The sequence below is a fragment of the Gorilla gorilla genome, chromosome 4, assembly GCF_029281585.2.
Source record: "Gorilla gorilla gorilla isolate KB3781 chromosome 4, NHGRI_mGorGor1-v2.1_pri, whole genome shotgun sequence".
Lineage (NCBI taxonomy): Eukaryota > Metazoa > Chordata > Mammalia > Primates > Hominidae > Gorilla > Gorilla gorilla.
The window spans coordinates 124,335,353-124,361,273 of NC_073228.2; the positions used below are offsets into that span (position 1 = coordinate 124,335,353).

The 25,921-nt window shown below is 38.1% G+C and overlaps 1 protein-coding gene across 3 annotated transcripts in view; it reads left to right on the plus strand.

The window, feature by feature from the left end:
- The window catches only part of PRR16 (proline rich 16), a 382,721-nt gene that overhangs the window by 48,818 nt on the left and 307,982 nt on the right, over nucleotides 1-25,921 (plus strand). The window contains exon 1 of one of the 3 annotated variants that reach the window (XM_019026184.3): nucleotides 9,314-9,850. The exons of 1 other annotated variant lie outside the window; for it this stretch is intronic. In XM_019026184.3, coding sequence (XP_018881729.1) covers nucleotides 9,692-9,850 — 159 coding nt within the window. In that variant the 5' untranslated portion in view covers nucleotides 9,314-9,691. Of the gene's footprint in view, nucleotides 1-9,313; nucleotides 9,851-25,921 lie in introns of those variants that run through there. One more of the 3 variants, XR_002005792.3, reaches the window with a different exon arrangement.

The window sequence follows — 25,921 nt, forward strand, 5'->3', positions numbered from 1 at the left end:
TACATTCTGTTTTACTACAATATTATTAACCCAAACCCTTGAGGATTCAGTCTTGTGTTTCAAAAATTGGAAATAGCCACAGGCTTTGAAATTTCTTGAATAATTCTCAGTCTGAAGTTCAGAATAGGAGACTTTTCCTTTAGTAATTCAGACCAAGTATCTACTGGCCAACCTCCTTTCCCTATTTCTAAATATCCAGAAGCAAATAAAGATAGGAGTTCAATAATCAGGCAGCTAAAACTAAGCATGCAAATTCTACCCTTTTTTATTTTTTTGAGACAGAGTCTCTCTGTTGCCCAGGTTGGAGTGCAGTGGCACGATCTCTGCTCACTGAAACCTCCACCTACCAGGTTCAAGTGATTCCCCCACCTCAGCCTCCCCAGTAGCTGGGACCACAGACATAAGCCACCACACCTGGCTAATTTTCCCATTTTTAATGGAGACAGGGTCTTGCCATATTGGTCAGGCTGGTCAAACTCCTGACCTCAAGTGAACCCCCTGCCTCAACATCCCAAGGTGCTGGGATTACAGGTGTGAGCTACCACACCCAGTCAAATTCTACCCTCACATTTCTGTGCTGAAGAAGAAAATACACTGCTTTTTGGCACTCAAGGACAGAAAAGAGATTGGAGGTGCAGAATATGAGGCAAAGAGTCTAAGAAGCCATGTGTTGTAGGAGAAATCTCAATGAGTAAGAATAAAGACACCTGGGTTCTGCTCTTAATTCTGTCCTACAATGCCAACTAAATCTTTTAGCTTTGGAAACCTTATCTGAAAATTGAGGATAATAGCAGTTCCCTGCTCTAGTTTATTGGATTATACTGAGAATCAAAGGAGATTGTATTATGACGTTAGAAAATGCTACGGAAATAGTAAAGTTCTGTACAAATACAACATAAATAAAAATAAATTGTTATATGAAAATGTACATGGATATAAAAATACTATACACACACACGCACACACACACACACACACACGATTCCCAATAAAGCCTTTCTATACAGAATAATCAAGGCTTACGGAATCAATCATTTGTGAAGGCAAAATATGATCAAAGTAATTAATATAAACTTTTATTACCATATTTACCAAAATGTATTTCATGGAAATTCTTTTAACAGGCTATTTATAAGTGTTAGGTTAAAGGAAGGAAGAGTAGAAGGAAGGAGGGTGAGAGGGAGAGACAGAAAAAGGGAGATTCCATTGTCAAATAAAATAAATTTGGAGACTAAATTTAAACTGGTAAGATTTTTCAAACTTTAATATCCTGATATTTAACCTCATCATTACAAAAAGTGGGGTATAGAGAAGGCAGAGTTTCCAAAATTTTATGTTAGTTGAAACTGCTGGAATATACTTGGAAAAATGCTGTTATAGAGGGATTTGCTTAATCAAGTAATTCTGGAAAGCAGCCAAATCCTAAACAGTGAAGTTAGCAAGTTCCTTGATGCACACAGAAGATCAATCAAAGAAAACACCAAAAAGAATAACCATGGCTAACGTTTGTTCAGTAATTCACAGATAATAAAACATTCTCACATAATTATCTCTTCTGATTCTCCACCCATTTTTGATAAATAAGTATTATATCCACATGTACAGATAAAGAAGCAAATGCTATTGGAGTTTTAGTGTCTAAAATTACAAAGCTGTTGGCAGAACATTAGTCTCAAATGTAAAATGTCCAATCCATCAAGTTTCCGTTATAACCTGCTGCTTTACTGTTGAAAAAAGGAAGAGGTCTTATTCTTCTTATAAGGTTACTAATCCTAGATTAAAGGCCCCACCCTCACCACTTCATACAACCTTCATTACTTCCCAATGGCCTTATCTCCAAATATTATCACATCGGAGGTTAGGGCTTCAACATAGAAATTTTGGTGAGGAGACACAAACATCAAATCTATAACAATATCATTTTATACAGTTGAAGACAGGCTTGAGGCATAAATCATAGCTCATGGACTTGTGGTAAGGAGGGGGTAGATATCAGAAGTAGCATGCCAATTAAATAGATCAGTGGCATCGTTGTAGATCGAAATGATTTTATCAAGGTCCACCAGTTCAGTTTGGCATGCTGTCTAAGGCCTTACACTTTAGCCTTACACAGAATGCCCTTACGTACTTGCCAGGCTGCAGATCTATGTCAGTCATTCCATTCCAGTTCCTGGATGAAGAACTAAAACTGCATACTCTATGTGGTCACACACAGTATTGGTGACCACCTAACACCTAATGGCGTATGGTTTTATATCTGAAGGTCATGGGGTATAGCTTTTGACAACTTATTTGTCCTCTGTGATTTTATCCTTGATCACAGTTACTCATTTCCTTGGAGCGGGGAAAGGACCTTGAAACTTAATAAGGACAGAAATCTCCAAGTACCTTCAAAATTATCTGGGTATCTGAATGATTGAATAGGGCTTTCAATTATCTTGATGCATGCGTGTATTGAGTTCTGCTAAGTGATTAAGGTGTCCTCTGTTCTAGCTGAATCCACTTCCAAGGAAAGGGGCTGTTAAGCTGTGTAGAGTGGCAATTGGTCAAATTTTAGGAATACCTCCCTGGCCACCGCTGTGAGTGTCCTGGAATATGTAAAGTCCTAGGTTCTCTTACCACTTAATCCGGCAATTTGAAGCTGTGAGGTAGAATGAGTTTGGGACTACCCTGTTAGGCACTGGCCTCAGGGTTTCAGGACAAGTGGTAATTCCTAAAAACTTGAGTGAAATGGAGTAATCATTTGAGCATTGCTTGCTTATTTGGTAGGCAGTGCAACAGAGGACTGGGATGCTTGAGGTGAGATATTTATAGATGGGACCTGAGCCTGAGATTGGAAAGGATGAGGGGGTTGGTGGCTCTTGGCATGGGTAAACTGAATGCCAAATCTAGGACTTGATAGATGCTAATTTGGGGAAGCAAAAACAACTAAAAAACGTCCATCTGTGAGATAAAAGTAAGGTATATAATCCGTAGGGTCTAGCCCTACAGGGCCTGTGGGTTTTTCTCTTCATGTGCGGAGACAAGAGATCGTAGAAATAAAGACACAAGACAAAGAGATAGAAGAAGAGACAGCTGGGTCTAGGGGACCACTACCACCAAAGCGCGGAGACCAGTAGTGGCCCCGAATGCCTGACTGCACTGCTATTTATGTATACAAGGCAAAAGGGGCAGGGTAAGCAGTGTGAGTCATCTCCAACGATTGATAAGGTCACGTGAGTCACGTGTCCACCGGACAGGGGGCCTTTCCCTTTTAGGTAGCTGAGGTGGAGAGAGGACAGCTTACGTCATTATTTCTTCTACGCTCTTCTCAGAAAGATCAAAGACTTTAACACTTTCACTAATTCTGCCACTGCTATCTAGAAGGCGGAGCCAGGTGTATAGAGCGGAACGTGAAAGTGAAAAGGGAGTGTGACCACTGAAGCACAGCATCACAGGGAGACATTTAGGCCTCCAGATGGCTGCAGGCAGGCTTGACTGATGTCAGGCCTTCCACAAGAGGTGGTGGAGCAGAGTCTTATCTAACTCCCCCAGGGAAAGGGAGACTCCCTTCCCCCGTCTGCTAAATAAGGTGTGCCTTCCCAGGCACTGGCGCTACCGCTGGACCAAGGTCCTCTAGGCAACGGGCACCTTCCCAGGCACTGGCGTTACCGCTAGACCAAGGAGCCCTCTAGTGGCCCTGTCTGGGCGTGACAGAGGGCTCATACTCTTGCCTTCTGGTCACTTCTCACCGTGTCCCTTCAGCTCCTATCTCTGTATGGTCTGGTTTTTCCTAGGTTATAATTGAAGAACAGAGGTTGTTATAATATTGGAATAAAGAGTAATGCTACAAATTAATGATTAATAATATTCATATGTAATCATATCTATATTCTATTTCTAGTATAACTATTCTTATTCTATATATTTTCTTTATGATACTGGAACAGCTTGTGCCCTCGGTCTCTTACCTTGGCACCTGGGTGGCTTGCTGCCCACAACAATCCAATATAAATACTATATGGTGGAGATATATATATATATATATATATATATATAGTTTTTATTTTTTCAGAGGTATGTCACCTTTTGAGGGGGAAGAAATAGGCCACAGGGTAGGCAATTTTATCCAAGTTGAGTGAATCATTATACTTCTTCACTACCGGTTACTGACCCATGAAGGATGAGTGCTAATTCATATGTTGTCTGTCTTGGCATTAATTTTGAAAATAGAATCACTTTCTAAAAGTACATAATTTCCAACTATCGGAAAATTATCATAATATACATATTTTGAGAGAATAACTCATTTTACAGACATCTGCTGGAAAATCATAGTAATAAATATACACACCTATGACTTTTCTATAAGAATGGCACAAATGTAATAGTAGCTTTGTACTCTACAACCCCATCCCAATCACAGTTATTGGCTGTAGTGTGTGTCCATGATCTAAGCTAGATCTATAAAAATTTTCTCCTGGGAGCTTGCTGTGATGACCATCCTTTTCTAGTTGTAAAGTTGTGAAAATGTGAGCCTGAACTTACCAGTGATCAAGGTTCAACTTTGTGGAGAAAATGGTATACAGGCAAGAGGCCAATCCACAAAAGAGGAGTGGGAAATAGAGTCAGAAAGAAATAGTCCCAATGATTCTAGAATTTCTGGCTCCAATTCTACCTGAGGATATTTTTATCCTCACTTTTCTATGGTTCACCTATGAGACAATTTTTTCCGTTGAGTTGTGCAAAAGTTCAGATTTTGTCACATGGTTAAAAAGTCTTCCAATTAACATACACTGGATGTTCTCTTAGTCCATTTGGGCTGCTATAATAAAGTACCACAGACTGGATGGCTTATAAACAATACAAATTCATATCTCACAATTCTGGGGCCTGTGAAGCCCAAGGTCAAAGCACTAACAGATTTCGTGTCTGGTGAGGTTCTGCCTCCTCTTAGAGACAGGTCTCACTATAGCCTCACATGATGGAAATGGGGAGGAAGCTCTCTGGCACCTCCTTTATGAGGACACTAATCCTCTTCATGTGGGCTTTGTCCTCATGAGTTAATAAATCCCAAAGGCCCCATCTTCTAATACCATTATCTTGGGAGATAGGATTTCAAATTAATTTTGGAGGGATAGTCAGACCATAGCAGAGGTCAAATAAAATGAACTCACTATAGTTAAGAATGAGGGCAGGAAGAGATACTCCGAGTAATCCCACTTTGTATTAGAGTCATGTAGAGAATTATCTAGTGGTTCCTGCTGGGATTATGTCTAATTAAACCTAGTGGCACATCTACTTTTAGCACTGATTCTTGCTCAAGCATTTAAAAATATTTGTTGAATTGAATTAATTTCAAAACACACAGAGACAACTGTTTACTCATTCATTCATTTTGTTAAGTATTTATTGATCAGCCTTTTTGCAATAGACACAGTTCTAATTACTCAGGATATTGTGTTGAGTACTTGCATTTAAACTCCCAGATCTCATTTTTTAAAACCTATATACATCAACAGTACATAGCCATCATGCCAAAAGCAGTTGATACATTAAAAGGAGACATTCTCCAGAACAATAGAGACAATTCAACAAAATGTATGAGTGAACAAGGAGTTCTAGCTCTCAATTTATTGTTCCCTAGATGTGATATATTGGATATGCCATTTAGCCTACTAAGGCCTTAACATTTAAGTAGATGCTCTTTAGAGTTATACTTATTTAAGATTTATCTAGATGCTCTTTAGAACTTATAACAAACAGAAATTTAACTAGACTATTTTTAAGGCTTATTCCAGGTAAAAAGAAACTTAAAGTTTTTATTTTAATCTCTCAAATTGGTGGTTTTCAAAGTGTGGTCCCCTACCAGCATCCTAGAAATTTGTTAAAATACACATTTTAGACCTCATCCTAGACATACTGAACTACAAACCTTGGGGCAGGGAGTATAGCAATCTTTTTTTTTAAGAAGTTCTGATGGGTACTAGGCTTTCTCAACCACTGCCTGGACATATAAAATATGTTTAATAGTAAATATATGTATGGAAAACGTTTCTAATTTTTCATAGATATATCACTGATATGGTTAGACTTAGTGTCTCCACCCAAATCTCATCTTGATTTGTAATCCCCATAATTCCCACGAGTCAAAGAAGAAACCAGGTGGAGGTAATTGAATCATGGGGGCAGTTTCCCCCATGCTGTTCTCATGACAGTGAGTGAGTCCTCATGAGATCTAATGGTTTTATAAGGGGCTTTTCCCCCTTCACTCCGCACTTCTCCTTCCTGCTACCTTGTGAAGATGGTGCCTTGCTTCCCCTTCACCTTCCCCCATGATTGTAAGATTCCTAAGGCCTCCCCAGCTATGCTGAACTGTGAGACAAAATATTTTTGGAATATTCTTATGCTTTTTGTGAATTTAAAATTATGTCAGTGTCACAGAGTTTTTTCCTGTGGGTTAATTACTAGGGATCAACTGCAGTGGATTACACACACACACACACACACACACACACACACATGAGAATACTGATAAAGGCTTGTAACTGAAGAAACAAAAACTAGATGATCTCCTGTAATTATCCAATTCTTCCTGTTACAAAACTCAGAAAATGATGAATAGAGAGACAGGGAGAATAAAATCCTGGGTTTGCAATCACTTCTATAAATGAGTAAGACCCTCCTTTATTTAGAAATGTATTATCCTGTCTAAGTTTATAAGTAATGTGGTTTGGGTGTGTACATTTGCAGCTAGCACTAGTACATTAATGAACTTACAGAAAGATTTACCAGAAATTTTATTAGGTGTCACTTTTGCTGTTTGGTCTCTATAACTGGAGTCTAAAACATCCTATATACTGATCTCTGAGAGAGTCTAGGATTACCCAAAGGAATGAAAGATTTTTCCATAGGGTAATACAAAAATAGGAAGTAAATACACTTGATTTATATTCATGGGCCCTTTTTATTCTGTCTTCTTCTCCTCAATATTTATAATTCCCTTTATAAAAGTTTCTTCTTTAGACATATTTTATGGAGATTTGCTTTAAGTGATCCTTAATGACTAGAAGATAGGGACAGACACCACTGCTGCAATCCTACCAGCTTTCTCAGTTTGGGCCTGGAAGCCAATTTTAACTTTTCCCTATTCAGTTAACTCTATATTGTATAAAGACATAGATAGATAGATGATAGTCATTATTTCAGAGTGAATTGTGATATGGGTGTGGGTGGTGTGTTTCTAAGCAATAATTATGATTTGATTTTAAGCCAGAATTATTTGTTTCAGTAGCAGCAGTGGATATCAGAGTATCAGAAGAGAACAGGTTTTTTTTGTTTTGTTTTGTTTTTGTGACGGAATCTCGCTCTGTCACCCAGACTGGAGTGCAGTGGCAAGATCTCAGCTCACTGCAAGCTCCACCTCCCGGGTTCAAGCAATTCTCTGCCTCAGCCTCCTGAGTAGCTGGGATTACAGGCTCCTGCCACCATGCCCAGCTAATTTTTGTATTTTTAATAGAGATGGGGTTTTGCCATCTTGGCCAAGGTGGTCTTGAACTCCTGACCTTGTGATCCACCCATCTCGGCCTCCCAGAGTGCTGGAATTACAGGCATGAGCCACTGTGCCTAGCCTATATATTTTTTTAATCTTTAGTGAATGAGATTCAGAGTAGCATGGACATCTTCTTATATTATGAGAGGATTATTTTGTTACCGTGAAGGAAAACACAATTTCCTTTCCTCCTCTCCAAAATCCTTGTCTAAAGTCACTTAACTTTGAGTTTGGTGGCTTTCTTACACACTTGCCTACTATTAAGAGTCAAAAATAATTCCAATCTAGAAGAATAGTACTTTCTCTTTTCCCCTACCATTAGCTTTTGCTAGTTTTGACAATTTTGGGGAGTCTGTAAACCTGATATAATTATTTTAATGTTGTATTTTTTTATAAAATAAAGAATTTGAGGAGATAAAGGATGTTTTAAAAATCTAATTCTTCCTACCTCAGAGAACTCAAGCATATTACTTATTTCACACTTCTAATCATTTCTTCTCTTTTTCTTTTCTCCAGTTTGCATGCTGCAGACTTGTTCTTATAATCTCTTCTTAAGTCTTTCCAGCAGCATCTGCTTTTCACCTTTCCTCATTTCTTCCCCTGATTTTTCAATGCAGTTTTCAATAGTTTTCTTTTGACACCACTTTCAAATTTCAATTTTTTCTTCTGTTCTCTTTCTTCCTCTGTATTCCACATATGACTTCCAAAGGTTTTGTAAAGATGAATTGTCCAGGATTAAGAGAGTGATTGATTAAGAGCCTACAGAACTGGGAAGAGGAGAGCTGCCAAGCTTTTCTTTATGTGTAGAAGCACAGTGGAGCTACCCAGAGTGTGAGAAGCAAGAAACAGAGAGCCTTGCTAAGGCACGACGAAAAGGGGAAGCCTATTAAAAGAATGATCTGGAGGAGTGTGCAGTGAAGAAAATAAAGTAGAGCCAGCCTGCTGGGTCAGTAGCTAATAGCCCATGGGTTTACAACTAAGGAAGTTAAAATTCTAGCTAATGAGAATTGTAGACACCTACTGAGAGTGAACCGAAGGCTTCCTATTAACTTCCCTTCTTGGGTCTTTTTGACAGAACAGTCAGAAAGTTGTTTCCTATTTGTTTAGTAGCAAAAGAGTTGAAATGGAGGTTTAAAAAATGATGAAAGAGAAGTTGGAGGCAATCTCTTACTCAGCTCCTTCACGAGGTCCAAATACGATGTCTCCCCCACTCCATTCAAAATGTAAATCAGCATAAGTCACAAAAAGAGGAAGGACAGTTAAAAAAAAAAAAACAGTTGCGCCAGGTAAGACACACAGCCAAGATGACTGAGACAATCAGCGAGGATTTGGGGTGTGGGGACTTCAAATTAATAAATCCGATATTAGCTTTGTGGAATTAGCAGGATTAGGGTACCTCTTTCAAGAACACTGGTTGAATTTCATGGTTTCAATAGATGACCATTAGCTGTTATATGCACCCCCCCCCCCCGCTTTTTTTCTTGCAGAAGTTAAGAAGTCTGTTTAACTCGCAGGTCACCAAGAGATTGATTAAAGGCCTCTGGACATCATTTGGGTTTGGATAAATCTGTAGGGCCACTTTACAGACTGTCTCCAACTCCTGATCCCACTGTGGTTCTTTCTGAATTGATCCAGGTCCCTGCTAGCAAGTGAAGCAGAAAGAATCCAGGCTAGTTGTGAGATGACATACAGCAAGCAGGCTGAGATGATGGGGACATTTCAGAACCAAGAGGAGGGGGCGGGCAGGACACGGACTTGTCTCCCCCACCTTGATGCCAAGGTGGCATCTGGGAGATATCTCGAAGGGCAACGTCGAGGGGACCGCAAGCGTCAACCCGGGCGCGGCGGCACGGCGCCCCTCTCCGCGGGCGGGGAGCGAGCGCGTGTGCGCGAGAGCGCCGGGCGGCGGCGAGAGGAGGCGCAGGCGCGCTGCTCGCCCGTCTGCAGCCCCGAGCCGAGCGCCGCGTCTCGGGAGTTGATGGCAGCACCACTGTGCGGCCGCCTGGCCGAGCGCGGAGCGCAGCCACACGCCGCTGCCCAGGGAGCGCCCAAGATGTGGGGGGACCGGGGCGGCAGCGGCCGTAGCAGCGCCAGGGACGGGGGCACGCAGCAGCCTCCGCTTGCCCGCCTGTCCTGACCTGCCTCGCTTGCCCCCAAAGAATGTCAGCCAAGTCCAAGGGGAACCCCTCCTCGTCCTGTCCAGCCGAGGGACCGCCGGCAGCCTCCAAAACCAAGGTGAAGGAACAGATCAAGATCATCGTGGAGGATCTGGAATTAGTCCTGGGCGACCTGAAGGACGTGGCCAAGGAACTTAAGGAGGTGAGAGGCGCAGGGGTGGGGAGGGAGTTCGGCACCCTTCGACCCCTCCGGGGTCCCCTTTCCGATTTTCAGCAGGGACAGCCAGATTTCCAAACTCCTGGGAAACTACAGAAAAGGCGCCTGCAGACGGACTTTCTTTGCTCCTGGAGTCCTGAGAGGAGATGTTGTTGCACTTTTTAATTTTTTTTTTAATCAGGAAGAAATCAACTAGTGTTTTAATCGATAGACCTGGGCTGGTGGGAGGGATGAACGCACGCGTGTCTCTGAATCTGTGTGTGTGACGACGGGGGAGAGGGTTAGCTGGGGGTGTGTCGGCAGAGGAAGTCGTGAGTAGCCTGGCCGGAGCGTGCAAGATGCTCCTCTCCTGCCCTCTTGCTTCCCCAGAGTCCTTTGGCAAGTCCGCTGCCTATCTGGCAGCCTCCCCAAGTCAGGGCTGAAGAGGGGCCGGGTTCTGGGCCCTGGGCCAGATCAGGGAGGGCAGCCTGGGGGAAGCTTGGCTCAGACTACCCTCCCTGTCTCCCGAGCCTCGCTGCAGGGAAGGCGACCCGGGCTGCTGGCAGCCTTGGGGCTAAGGAGGGGGTCTGGGACTTTCTTACTTTCTCAGTTTCTGAAGCATCCCCTGCTCTCCTCCGAACGTCGTTCCCAGTAACTCTGGGCCTTCCCGCCACCCTACCTCTCCTTCCTTCCTTCCACCCTGTCGCCACTTGGCATTGAACCCGAGAAGCAGGACGCGCAGGAGAGTGTATGTGTGGCCGGGGTCTTGCCATTGGCGTCCTGGCTCTCTGCAGCTGGGACTGCTTCGGTTCTTCCCCCACTTTTCCTATCCCACTTCTGTTCAGCCCTACTCCCGCCCGCCCCTAGCCCCAGGTGATCCATATGGAAAGAAGCAGAGAAGGTGTCAGGGCTGAGGCTGCGTAACTCAGGCGGCGGCTCCGGGCGGGGGCGGGGGCCGGGCTGGGAGGGGTGGGGTCTCCCGATCCAGGCTGGCTGCCGGCGGCGTCGCGGAGCTGGTGGCAGAGTCCCAGCGCGCCGCTCACTACTGAATGGGGTCCTGGTGCGGTTCTCGGTGAGGGAGTCCGCAGCTCCGCTGCGTGAGAGCTAAGACTAGAACTTCGAAGGTGGTGGTGGCTGCAGCGGGAAAAGGGGTGGGGCGTAGTCTGGGTCCAAAATTGTAATCCTGTTTCTGAAGCCAAGGGGGAGGAGACTGAGGGTTGTTTGGATGACTGGCCTCTAGAGATTAACCTCCTGTATTCAATTTCCAAACCAAATTTCAAGAGCCCCCTCGTCTTCCTCCCCTTACCCCGTTACCTCTATGAACTGAACTCTGCATTTGTTACCTAATACAAGTCTGTTAAAATGGGCCATTCGTCACCAGGGTTAAGTTTGCCAATGGTAAATGTCGTTCCTGTAGGTTACTCCACAGACAGAACATAATTAGTACTGAGGTCCTGAGAGTGGTTGTTAGTATACATAGATTCAGGGATAAAACTTGTTCGTGTTTTCAGGGTTTCTCTAGGATTATTGCTTCACAACTGGTTGACAGATGGTGGGGTTATGCATTGAAATTCAATTCTAAAAATGCTGTCCCTTTCTTTGTTATTCTTTTATATGACATCTTTGGTAGATTGTGTTTTCATCTGAAACATGGCGTTTTAAAAAATGAAATTGGGCATGTTCCTTTCGGCAGAATTGTGCTTAATAGTTGGTGAGGTTTCTATGGGCGATGTGGAAAACCTACAGCGGCACAGAAACGTATTTACTGTTTTCATGAGGCTGAGACTAAAAGAAAGGTAGTTAAACAGAATTCTGCATCTGTGAGCCATACTTCCTTATGTTTTAATGTCAGTCCACTCACTTTTTTTGCACAGAATAAATGACAAGAAACTACACATGGTCCTGGTTTTGCTTTGCATCATTATTTATGGACATTTAGAGATTAAGTAGTGAAATCTTCAACCTCCCTGTGGTTATTGGTTAGAATCACAAAAATGTAAATCAGGAAATCTGTTGATACCACTTTCTGTGTCTTCATTACTGAAGATTTTTTAAGGTTAAAAAAAAGGTTGTTTATCAGAGGAATAAAAAGCAGAGATAATGTGCAACCCAGTAGATGAAACTATCTGACAGATCTAGAGATACAATTTTGACTCAACATTTTGGAAGATTTGTTTGTCTTAAGGATCTGTTTGAGTAAAAATCTCACCATGAAACTGAAATTTATGACATAAATAATGTGATTGTTAATTACTTTTGTGTGGGTATCATCATCCTAGATTTGCACAAGAAAATGTACCTACAATGGCCAAATCCCAAAACATCGGCTGTTCATAGAATATGAATTAAAATATTTTGAGAACAAAGTATTTATAGGGCATGTTTAACCTATGACATCTTGCAGTTGTCCAGCATGTATCTTTTTAGGATAATCCTGCATATGTGAGTGAATATGTCTTTGGTATAGTTTTGGATAAAGAAATAACAAAACTTTGTATATTACAAAGCTTGTTGGTTGCTGTACATGAATGTTGCTATTCATCATATTCAGTATTCTGGCAGTTTAAAATTAGTACGTGTTAAATATAAACTGCTATATTTAGAATTCTAATTCCTTTATTGGCAATGCTATGCTTTTAGACCATAATATATTTTAATATAAATTATCGGCGAGCTCTTCTTAACTTGGAACAGAAATTAAAAATAAAAAAGTAGTTATGACTATATCACTATGTCAGTCATCATATAGTATTTATTTTTTCTTTCTGCTTTTAAAAAATATCTAGTTAAAATGCAATCTTCTTTAATTCTGTTCTTTGTTTTTGTGTAATTTCTGCACCAACAATATTAAACTTTGGTTTGAGGTTACTCTGAAATTGCTTTTCTTTTTAGAAGTTTTCTGGGCTTAAGTCATCTGAAAACTCAGGTAGTAGGATAGAATCAAACATAATAGTAATTGCTTGAAACACTTTAGTAAGTAGTGACAAAACTCTAGTCTGCTCAGCAAGAAGAGTTGTTATTTTGGGTATCTGTTTTATGATTATTTAGTTATAATTACTTAATCAGTTATAATTGGATTATATATTAGAAGCAGAGGAACAGGCTTTCTAGACAGTCAAAGGGCAGCCTTATTCTAGTCTCAGAATTTAGTAAAATCTCAAATAATTTGACTTTTCAGAAATAATATGGGTCCTTTGGTTTTCTATGCTATTAATATATTGGAAAAGCCTGAAATATAATTCAGTATACTTATTGAGCACCTACCATGTTCAAAGTACTATAACACCTTTTAAATTGCTACCAAGATGAATAAGGCATATTTTCTGGTCTCAGTGAGCTCCAAAGGTTAGTTAGGGATATATTTATCCTGTCTTCCAACATCAGCGGTATAAAAAGACATTGTGGCCTTTAGTGGCCACTCTCACTGCAGGCTTGGGGAAATGGAGAATTGAGAATGAGAGTGAGTATATGTTGATTTATAAAATGATGCGTGCTGCATACTTAGTAGTATGGCAAGTCTTTGATGAAGAAATAAGCTTAAAAAGATGAAAATATATGAATTTTAAGAAATTTACAGTTGACTTAGATTGTCATGATTAACATAAATGCATCAATACTATATACAGGAGATTACATATTCAAATGTTGTAACTAAATACTGAAGATTTCCATGAAAGCTAAGTCTTTTGGAGAAATGGAGAGTTAAAAAGGAAAATTTTGAATTCTTCTTTTTCTTAATGTAAATGGAGTTTTAAGAGGTAGTCACAGGTAAAAGGAAATAGGTTTGGACTACAAGAGTAATCCATGTTGCATTTTTCTACACATTGAAAAAAAAGAAGAAAATAGTGGTGAAACTCTAGAGTTTTAGGGATAAAATTAACCATAACTGGTAGAGTAGGTGTGAGTGATACTTTTTCACTAAGAAATGTAGAAACAAAGCAATTGCTTTTTAAAATAGTTCTCAAATTATCTAATGCCTTTGAGTAGCAATATGCCTGTTCTTTTATGAAGATCTCACTGGTAAACTATTTTGCATTAAATGCTGGTATTAATATGGGATCACATATCTTATTGGTCAGAGTGACAATGGAATCTGTAATAATCAGCCTTTTATCTGGAAACAAAATTAATTGCAGCTTTAGCTGGATTCTCTTTTAGTTTAGACTTGTTATAACCTTGAGCTTTTCTTGTAGTGTTTATTTTTTATGATTTCAAGTAACAAGGCTACTATATGAGTTGAAAAACATATGTAAATAATTTCTTGAGAGGCTTTCTGAATAGACATGACTCTAACAGAGAAATTAAAATAAAGTTGTTTTGTTGTTGCCTTAGAATCACTCAGTGACTGGATCTCCATTGGTGAGAAGTATGTCAGCATTGTTGCCATGGACTGGAAAGCACCCATAATTTGTCTTATAACGGCATAAACTGAAATAAATTTAAGTTGAATTTTGAAAAATTTGAACCCCATAGGAAACATTCTGATTTGAACTGATGAAAACAGAATTAACAATTATCTGAAAAATATTTTCACTTTTAAATGTTCCCTCTTTTAATGTCTTAACCACTTGATGTTCTATAGTTTATTGTCTGGAAATTCCTACCGAGTATTTTTTGGTTAATGAGCCCATGCATAAAAAATTCGTTACAAGAAAAAATTATAGAGAATAATCTCGAAACTATTTTCTTTTTGTTTGAGGCAGTATCTTGCCCTGTCACTTAGGTTGTAGTGCAGTGTTAGAGATCTTGGCTCACTGCAGCCTCCATCTCTTAGGTTGAAGGAGTCTTACCACCTCAGCCTTCTGAGTAGCTGGGACTAGAGGCATGCGCCACCATGCCTGGCTAATTTTTAATTTTTTTTTTTTTTTGGTAGAGATGGTATTTTGCCATATTCCCCAGGCTGATCTTGAACACCTGTCTTCAAGTCATCCTCCTGCTTAGGCCTCCCAAAGTGGTAGAATTATAGGTATGAGCCACCATGTCTGGCTCGAAGTATTTTCCAAGTTCTAAACTTGTGTATAAATAGAATTTAGTAGTTCTTTTAATTGTAGCAATAGTCATACTTTTACTACTTTATACCACAGTCTACCTCCCCAAACTGTGGTATATTTACCAAATGCTAAAATGTTCTGAAATTTTTCTTTACTTAAGCATGATGGCCTAGCATGTTACCAAAAATAATTTTGAGAACATAGAGGTAGCCAATAATCATCCATCACTGTCTATTTCCGATGAATTAAAACATTCAACACTTAGAGAATTAGCTGATAAGAAATTCAAGCAGCCTTAAAGTAATAGATAGTGTGTTTCAGGCAACAGTGAAGTAATAGATAATAAAGCCAGTGTAATAGGTTTCATTATTACCTGGATTATGTTATTTTCATCCTTGCTTCTCTGAGGATCTCAGGTACTTAAATCTAAATGTAGGAAAAAAGATAGAAATGCAAGTTTGAGCAAAACATATTTTCCCAAACTATAGAACTTTTCTTCTGTAGAGATAGTTCATGAAAAATTTCAGGGGCAATTTTAGAGATTTAGAGTAATAAAATTCCAGTAGGTTGCTGATTCAACTCTGATTGAAATATACGTAACTGACATCAAGCTACAAATACAAAGTTAACAAACAACAAAGGGCACTATTAAAAAAATCAAATTTATTTTTTCTGATGTTAGGAGCAGTACATGAATATTACAGAAAGTGCGAAAATCTAAAGAAATATAAAGGAGAAAACAAAAATTATCTTTAGTACCACATAAAAATAAATATGCTAAACATTTTGTTATATTTTCTTTTAGTCTTTTTGTATGCATATTTTAACAGATGAAGTTATACAAAGTTATAAATTATAAGCAATGACATTTTCTACTTTCTTGAATGATATAGATCGTAACTATTACACAGATTTGCTATAAGTTACTTCATACTTCCCTTAATATTGGGTATTCTATTTATTTCCAGCTTTTCACGGTTATTAAACATCACTAGAAAGAGCAGTTTTGGCAATATGAATAGCTAACAGAGGTCTTACTCTCTGCCAGGTACTCTTCTCAGCGCATTTATTTATATTAAATTATCTAATTCTCAAAACAGATAGATGAGGAAGTTACTGATATTGCCCATTTTACAGATAAGAAATCTGAGGTCCGAGATAGTAAGTCATTTGCCCAACTCACTTGACTTGTAGGTGGAGAAGTGAAGCTTCATTGCCAGATAGCTTGGTGTCAAAGAACAGCATTAACCACCAAGCTCTTTCACGTTTCCTAATTTTTTTTAACATTTTTTTAGAAGTCAAGGATCTAAAAGCTTTAAAATTCTCAATTCATATTGCCAAACTGTCTTCCAGGGAGTTTTCACAAATTTTTGCTTGCAGCAGCAGCGTATGTATGGACACTGTTTCTTAAATTGGGAGTGAAGCTAATAAACCATTTCATTATTTCATTAAGGCTTGCTGTGTGGTTTATTATCTTCATGGTAACAGTCATTATTTTTGTAGGTTGCAGAAAACAGTATTGAGACAAAATTAATAGTGAGTAAATTAGACCTTGCAATTTAAAATTTGCAAATAAAGATGTGCTGTGATTAATTACCTTTAACTTATTCAACAAAAATGTTGATAAGAATATTACACAGATTTTTAATATTCTGGCTGAGAAAATAAAGGAACAACTAATATGGAAGCTCGTTGATACCTAGCATTGTATATAATTGTTTCAAAGAATACAAATAATTTGGAATATATTATTCTCTTTTGTTGCTATCAAATTACCTTAGAAGAGAGGCACTACCCTTAAGTTTTCTGAGATGTTTGAGGTTTGACAGTTCTCTTGCTTTCTCCTATGACTGATGAATTAGAGAATCTTGTTGAATTCTTTACTAGGAACAACATTATTGAACTGGCTAATGATGTCATATGTATATATTATAATTTGATTTCTTGTATTAACTTTAGTGCTATCGATTATAAACCACCGCCTCTCTCCCACATATAAGGGTTATAAGAAATGGCCTTATTCTAAAATTGTTTGTTTTCTTTTCCAGTATGTTATGAATAGAAATGTTTTTATTGTATTAAAAGTTAGTTCATTAGGATAATTACTCTGAATTAAATTTCCCATAGGAACTGGGAACCCAAAGTCAGCAGTAATTCATCTTTAAACGAGAACCAGAAAGTAGCATTAACTGAAATGAGAAAATAAAGACATATCTAATATCCAAATCAAAGTAGACTCACAAGGTAGTCTGTCAACTCAGGACAAATGTTGTCTTGCTTATATGGGATAAGCTATTTATTTATTTAGAATGGAAAGACATGAGGATTCCAAAGAATTTAAACTCCCAGACCCCACTTTCAGGCAAGAACTATTAACATTGTTAGGACTGAATTTATATTCATCATCTTTGTTTTCTCTCTTTCTACTTTGCAAATGCTACTTCAAATTGGTGTTTGAGATAAATGTTTACTTGTAGAATAATTGAAGTTAGGCAAATTACATACTTATGCTCAATGAGACAGTTATCATGATGTTTGGGACACTATAAATAGATTTTCAACTACAGATAACATACGTTATCCTTGTCTGGAAAAAGCAAATTTGATGATTTGTGACAGGTTCTTTCTGTAGTACCACACAAATGTTAACAGATACATTGGTGTGCATTTTCCCCTTTCATAATATCACCTTATCTCAGGATTTCAAACTGTGTGTTTATATGAGAGAAAAATACTGGGTTAAACAATATCAGTCAAATCAATTGCCTTCTAGCATCAGTGGTTCTTAATATTCTCCCTCCCCCCATATCACAAACCCCTTTGAAAGAAGGAAAAACAGTTGGGATTATTTCTTCTGGAACAGAAGCTCACACAAACGTGGTTCCTGCACATGTTCAGAGAATCTTGGGTGGGTGGGAATGACTCAGGTAAAGAGACAAAACAAGTGGTTGATTGCCATTTTATTTTTTAGAAATTTTAGCTAATTGCTTGAGGTTTGGCTCCATAATTTTCAGAATTAAAAGTCCTGGCTCTACAAAAAGAAAAAAAAAGAAATACTGGTGGCTGTGGTTTGATGTTTTTTATGTAGGGGAAAAAAAATGAGTGGCATATAAACAGTTTATTTCTCTTAGAATGTGATGTCAGTGTGAAAATAGGTGGTATATTTATAATTCACTACTTTGCAAAAGCTGTAGAATGCTTGTGTGTCTGAAAGTTAACTCTTTCATTTTGTCGTTTCTTATGATGTGTGCCATAGTATATCAGTAAATAGTTGGGCAAAAAGTTTTCAGAACTCATTGTAAATTAAGCATATTCTCTTCTTAAAACTGATTCTAGATCAGCATTTTTCTTTGTTTTATTATTTTCTTATGTCACGTTAACATGAATTATGAAAGACATACTGAATTCTTGATATGTGTAAGTCACTGTGCTGAAGAAAGTAAAAGATGCATATATGAATAAGCTTAGTGATCTGCCCTTTAAGTAACTATTTTCTGTTTACTTTTGATGACAGTGATAACACTGTAGGCTATTATGAATTGACATAACTTTGTAATTTTAAAGCCCAAATATCAGAGGTATATTTATGTTTATTCAATTGTATATAGAATGAAGTATAAATTTGATTGCCTCTTTATTGCATAGCTCAATGTTTTTGATAAATATTTGGGGTTATCTTTTGTTTTAAAGAATAGGAGAATTTTTAGTCTGTGTTGCTCAGTAAGGTGGCATAGTATAGAAGGGTGAGAGCACAAACTCTGAAGCCAATCTGCTTTTTTTCAAATTGCTCTGCTGTGCAATATTGAGCACATTATTTAATTTCTCTCTGTTTTCATTTTCTCCATAGTGTGGCGATAGTGACAATGTTACGTGCAGTATAGGTTGGTTATGAAGATTAAATGAGTTCTTTGTAGAACTTTTAGAATGGTTCCTATGCATAAAGCAAGCATTGTATGTGTATCTGTCATTAGTGTTATTATTTGAATTTGTCTGAGCCCCTTTATTCATTTATTCAACAAGTAGTGTTTAACACCTACTGTACACCAGGCACTGTTCTAGTTTCTAGGGATATGGTGGGGAACAAAACAGACAAAATTCCTTCATGGAGTTTACATAGTGGATGGGGAGGGTAGGGAGAAGATAGCTCAGTAAAATAAACACTAGTGTACATCAAATATTAGAAGGTGATTGATCTTATGAAGTAATAGAAGATTATAATGGGATGAATAGTGATGAGGAGGAAGTGCAATTTTAAATAGGATTGTTCAGAATAAGCCTCACTGAGAAAGTGGCATGGTGGCATTGGGGGAAATGCTTGAAGGTGAAGGAGCAAGCAGTAAGGAAATCTAGGGGAGCATTTTCCCAAGTAGGGAATAGCAGCCCAAGGGCCTTATAGTGGACAAGTTTCCCATGCATTTGCAGCAGAACAAGGGCTCAGGGTGGCAGGAGTGGAGGAGCAGGGCAAGAGTAGCAGTGATAAGGTCAGATAGATATGGGGGACATGTCTAAGGATTTTGATTCTTCCTTAGAGTAAAATGGGACTTCTGAGCAGGGAGGTGACTAAATCTGCTATGCTTCCATCTTTTTACCTTTAATCACTGGCTCAGGGTTTCTCAAACTCTGCACTATTGACATATTGAGTGGGTAATTCTTTGTTGGGGGGATTGTCCTGTGCATTGTAGGATGATTGGCAGCATCTACAACTAGATGCCAGTAGCAACCAAAATGTTAATGTGACAATGGAAAATGTTTCTAGATGATGCCACATGTCCTCTTCCTACTTTGCAATAGTAGAACTAGGAACCCAAAGGACTACTTTGAGAACTACTGCTCTTGCTCTTCCATCTTATTCCATATTACTTAATATTGTTTTTGTTACCTACCTTTTTCTTTCTTTATGCTTATCCATCAAACATTGAGACTTCATGTCTCTTTTGTGTCTTGTATTTGCTATCTTTTTTTAAAAAAAAACCATTATCTGTATTTTTCTTTACATTTACCTCATTCTTTTTCCCTTAATTCAACCTACTTTAAAAATATGCCTTCCAATTTCCGTATACCACTTTCATTTTTTTGCTTTCCATTTTCTTTTCACAATGAAATAAAAGTTAAATTGATATTTTTTAAGGGATTTGGGTAAATATGTGTGTTTTAGGATTTGGGAGAAAAAAAGGAGAAACTCAGAAAGAATGAAGGGAGCAGTTGAGGCTGAGCTACTTGTCTTCTTGCCAGTTAGTTTGTGAGTGAGATCAGAGGCAACCTTGACTAGTGGAAGGACTTTTGTCTCATCCATCAATTAGTCTTATGCTGCTTCTGCCATTTTCATTTCTGTAGACAGAAGAGAGTTTAGAATGGTTTCACTGCTGTCTAGTAGGGGACAAATTATAGATGATGATGATGACGATGATGATGATACAGATGACTGACAACTGTTAACTTCTCACTATGTGCCAGGGACTATTGTGTGTTAACTCACTTAATCCTCATAGCCACCCTTTGAGGTACCTATAATTATTCTATAGATGAAGAAGCACAGACAGAGAGGTTAATTAAGAGCAAGTGTTGGAGTTGAACTCCTGATATTTCCCCCTTTATGCCAAAGTCCATGACCTGCTTCCCAATTCCTGGCAGCCACACAGTTGCTCTGCTATTTTTCAGTCTTCTAACTTCAACATAGTTACTTTTTACTCTTTTTCATCCTCCACCTTCTTTAAATCATGTCTCTCTTTCGTTTCTTGTTTTTCTCCTTTCTCCTCTATTTTCTGTCTTACTTTTTTTTTTCTGTTTTTCTGCCTTTTGCTTCCTTATCCTCTTCTTTGAAATCCATATCTTATTTACTAAATTTTTTTTGACACTTTGAGAGGCAGAGGCAGGAGGATTGCTTGAGGCCAGGAGTTCAAGACCAGCTTGGGCAACAGAGCAAGACCCTGTTTCTATAAGAAATGAAAAAATAAGCTGGGTGCTGTGATATGTGCCTATAGTCCCAGCTACTCTGGAGCCTGAGCTGGGAGGATCGCTTGAGCCCAGGAGTTCAAGGTTCCACTGAACTGTGACCATGCTACTGCATTCAAGCCTGGGTGACAGAGAAAGACTCTGCCTCAAAAAATAAAAATAAACCCAGAAAAATGTTTCTTTTATTGCCTACTATATGCAGGGTACTGGGCTAGTCCATATAGATAAAATAGTCAGCAAAACATATGTAGCCCCTGCCGTCTTGGAACTTATATTTTAGTAGAGAGACATTATTCAAATAATAATATAAATAATATTTATGGAAGAGTATTAAGGGTTATAAAAGAAAAGTACATGATGCAACAAGAACATAAAATCATTGATAAGTCTTGTTGATTCTTGCTGAGAAGAGGATTTTGATTAGCTGCTTTCTTTCCCACTGCCACCTCTCTAATCCCTATGCTGTTAATTTCATAGATGGTGTTTTAATAGCCCTAGAGCTAATTTATCTGCCTTTTGTTCTCCTCTGCCAGTTCATCCTCTAAACACTGCCAGATTAATCTAATGTACTGCTTTCTTTGGGCCAGTCCCCTGCTTAAAAGATCACCCACTATCTCCTATTACTTAAAATGTCAAATGACCAAACCCAGCCTTCCAGCCTGACATCCAGTGGTCCCGTCTTTCCAATTTGGCCTTGTCTCTGTCTTTCCTTCAGTGAGTAACACAGAGACCATCCCAGACAATCTTGATATTATCACAATATTTTACCCAACTTGGTATCTGTGCTCCTTATGTTTATAATCATTACCCCACTATCTTGGATTTGCTTATGTCACTTCACAGTTATTCCCTGGTTGTGCATTACTTTAAGATCTAGTAATCTTTCTCTGTTGATTACTAACTATGTAACCTTCAAGAAAACATTTTGAAAGTCTCACTGTTATTATCTGATCAGGAAGTTGAACTTGAAAATTCAATTCCATGTAATACTTATTAGGGACCAAAAGCCAATTGTTCTACTTGTGTGTGAGAGCCTGTTATTTCCCATTTACTCAAGAACGTCATGAACAATCCTCCCCTACCTCTCATATACCATCATTGTTTTCTCTCTCCCCTAAATGCTTCCTGTCAGCATACAAATGAAATAAGTGTTAAAACCCTTTCTTAAACCCTCTTCCCCTAAAAATTACTATCTGATTTCTCAGTTCTTCTTTACAAAAATAAAAATAAAAAATAAAAAATAACTTGGAAGAGTTCTCTGTATTTGCTGTCACCTATTTTTCCCTGTTCTTTCCTAAATCCAGTCATATCTGTACTCTCACTACCATACCAAAACTGCCTCTATCACAGTTGTCGGTGACTCCATGTTATTTAATCCAATAGTCAACCCTCAGGCCTAATCTAGCAGCAGTTGACAGTCTCTTTAATAATCTTTCTTCACTTAGCTTGAAGAATTACCATTTCACTTCACTGATTTTTCTTTTTGTTACCTTCACTTATTCCTCCTCTAGGATGTCTAAACTGAAATTTTTATTCTTTAAAAAAAGGTACTCTTCTTGGTGTTTTATTCAGCCTTGTGGATAAATTCCATTTATATGTCCATGACTCCCAGATTTGTATCTCCAGCCCAAACCTTTTTTCTGAACTTGTGTAGCCAACAGTCTACTCCCTATCTCTACTTGGCTAAGAGACATCTTAATTATATCATATAGCAAACTGAACCCAGATCTCCTCCCTCCCGCAAAACCTAATCCCATGCAGTTCTTCCCCTCCCTTGTCAGTTAATGGCACCTCCATCCTTTTAGACCTGGGAGTCTTTATTAATTCCTCTTTCTCTCATGCGTTATGTTCAATTCACTAGAAAGCCTAGTTAGCCCCATCTTCAAAATGTTTCCAAAGTCTGACCAATTTTTATCTCTTTCACTGTTACCATCCTGGTCCAAGCCACACATTATTTCTCACTTTGATTGCTACAATAGCCTCCTGACTATTCTCCTTTGCTCTCTTAAACCTTTCTCAGCATTATCAGTAAGTGTGAAGTTAGACCACATTACTCTTTTCAGATCCCTGTAGCAGTTTCTCATTTTACTCAAAGTCAGAGCACTTACTGTAGCTTTGAGACCTTTCACAGTTGTCCTCCCTTCCTTGTTATGGTTCTAATGTCCTCCCCAATTTACTACTTCCTCTGTGGCTCTCCTTACTTCAGGCTCAGTCTCAGTAGTCGGCTGTTACAGGAACAAAGGCGCTATGTACATTTTCATGCCTATATCCCCACCTGACCAAACGCTTACCTCACTCAAACTTTGCTCCAGTGGCACAACACCACAGCCTGTTCAGGCAACTCCACATGTTGCTGAATGCTGCAGCATTTCCTGTTCTTCTTTCCTTTTTTCTTAATAATTATCAGTTATTTGTATACCGAACAATTTATTTCTCATATTTATTATTGTTTCCTGCCTCCAGCTTCTGAAGATCAGTGACCTATTTTTGTTCTCTTTTTGTATTTCAAGTTTCTAGAGCAGTGGCTGGCATGTAGTAGATGCTCATTAAATGAGTTAATAAATTACTGGATCTCTTTCAGCTCTAAACTCATCCTTCCAAAGTTCTCAAGGATCAAAGCTATTACCTTTTAGTTTCTACTGCAATCCAGTATTTGCAGAGAAGGAACAAGAAATAGATACTTATTAAATATTTCATATGAATTATTTATCTTCTTGCCTAATATATATGGTGGTGGTTTTTGGATTGGCTGGCGGGAGCTCTTGTTTCTCCTACTTTGATTCCATAATCTACTAGTTTTATTAAACTCATCTCATTCCCATTCAACTCAACACATGTTCTTGTTTTTTGGAATAGACAAAGGATCTCTCAGCAATAGCTAGTACCCTGAATGCTTATTGTGTGTCATAGTTCTGAGTTTTTAAAAAATATTAACTCATGAAGTCCTGACACCTCTCACCTCCCAACCAGTGGCTCCCACATTGTCCCTCCTATGTAGAAATTTTGGAGACATTTTGTCTATGTAAACCCTAAACGTGGCCTGTAATCTCAGGATTTCATCTTTAGGCAAAAGTCTGACTCTGATTTAGGAGTGCCCATTTTTCCTTTTTGCCTAGGAATGTAATTTTAAACTCTTTGAAGCACTTAGAATTATATATTCTAAATCAGATGTAATTCTATTTTCTTCTAGTAGAATATATAAACTAAAATGGGGAGAAAGCATGTCTACTTTTTACAACCTTCTCTGTTTCTGCTTCTGGAATATCATGCATTTTTCTTGCCTTCAGCCATTACAAATTTTAAATTAACTGGAAAATGACATTTAAAAATGGATATTAGATATAGTTTAAGTAAGTTTTAAGCACTCTACTTATGTGCTTTAGAAACAAGCAAGCAGATTGGTAAGAACTAATGCAATTTAAAACACCAAGAAATTAGGTAATATCACTTTGGCTTCTTTTTCTTCTCTTTTATATACTCCCTCTAGTGTTCAAAAATATGGGTACTTATAATCAGCCTATTCAGATACTAAAGTACTACAGTCGTTAAGGTAGAAATGGGGCTTTCCTAACCTAATATTGTTTGGAGATTATACTATCAAGTTACTGAACTTTCAGTATATTGTCTAAGAACACATGCTCTCTTTCATTGCATGTGGGGATTGAGTCATGCGAGGCCTTTTCATATGCGTTTTCAATCTGTCCACTTCAATCAGGGAGACTGTTGGACCTTTGTCTTTAAAGACCATGCTATGTGGCAAACTCTCCCTCAGTTTTTATAACTGAAGTCCAGGTTTTAGTTGTGCAGTTTGAATATGAACATAAACCTTCCAGCATGCTATATTTATGCAAAGTAAGAAATATTATATACCGGAATAACCACTACTGGATTATTTTGAACATAGAAATTAAATAAGCTAATGAGATCATTTTGCTTTAATATATTAAAATGTTATTTAAATATATTGATTTCAAACTGCTTTAACAAATCACCAAGAAATCCCTAGGATTAAAAAATGAGTCAAAGAAAAAATATATACTATTGGCATTTAATATAGAATATTAATAGTTGCTAGCACTTGTAAAGAAGAAGATAACTTTACATTGTAAAAGTAACTTATTGCTGTTTACTGATTTTTTAAAATCAGGGACTAGTGTTTGAATTAAGTTATTCTAAATTGACATCTAATAGTATTCAAATTTGTCTGATGCCCCATAGTTTTTAAGTAACTTTCATACCTACTAGTTCTTAAGTAACTTTGATACTTACTAGTTCAGTTAGTCATCATTAGATGAAGTTAAAAAAAAATAGAATAAATTACTTTCAATAACTTTCTGAGACATTGTTTTGTAAGCTGTATTCACTTGTGGAAGTACTTTATGCTGTAATGATTAATTCATTTTAAAATAAAATTCAAAACTAGACATACACCCTGTAACATTTTTTCGGGAGATTTATATTCGATACTGAAACCTTATTCATAACAGGCTGCATTGTATGCCCTTGGGGAAACTAACATTTGTTAAAATACAGAATAATATGGCACAGCAGTACGTGCCTGTAATCGCAGCTACTCAGGAGGCTGAGACAGGAGAATCGCTTGAACCTGGGAGGCAGAGGTTGCAGTGAGCCCAGTGTTTGTGATTGTTTCATTAATCATAGAGTATGCACCAAAATGTTCAAGAGTTTAACATCTGCTTCCTGAAGTTACTAATACTCATAATGTCCAATGAATTCCAATACTCACCAATAACCTCTTAGTTCTGTAGCTCAGGTAACCTAAGATTTACTTTGCGTGAGTACTGCGTTAGCCAATAATATTTATGCAATTTTATTTTTTGCAGGGAGGGGGATAGTTACCAAGAAACCATCCAAGACAATTTTTGCTCATAATGTTTTTCTTTTTGTGCTCCCACAGAAAAAGTGAAGTCATACTTAGTATACTGACAATGTAGTACTATCTAATGGAGTTAACTCCTGTAGTATACAGATTAGCTGTTGCTTAGATTTGAAATGTTTCTAACCATATTATGTTATTTTTGGCTTCTGATAATGTGTCTGCAAACTGATGAAGAAAGAGAGTTAATGAAAAAACACTGGCACCTGAACAGAGATGCAGAGAGCAAGGAAAAAC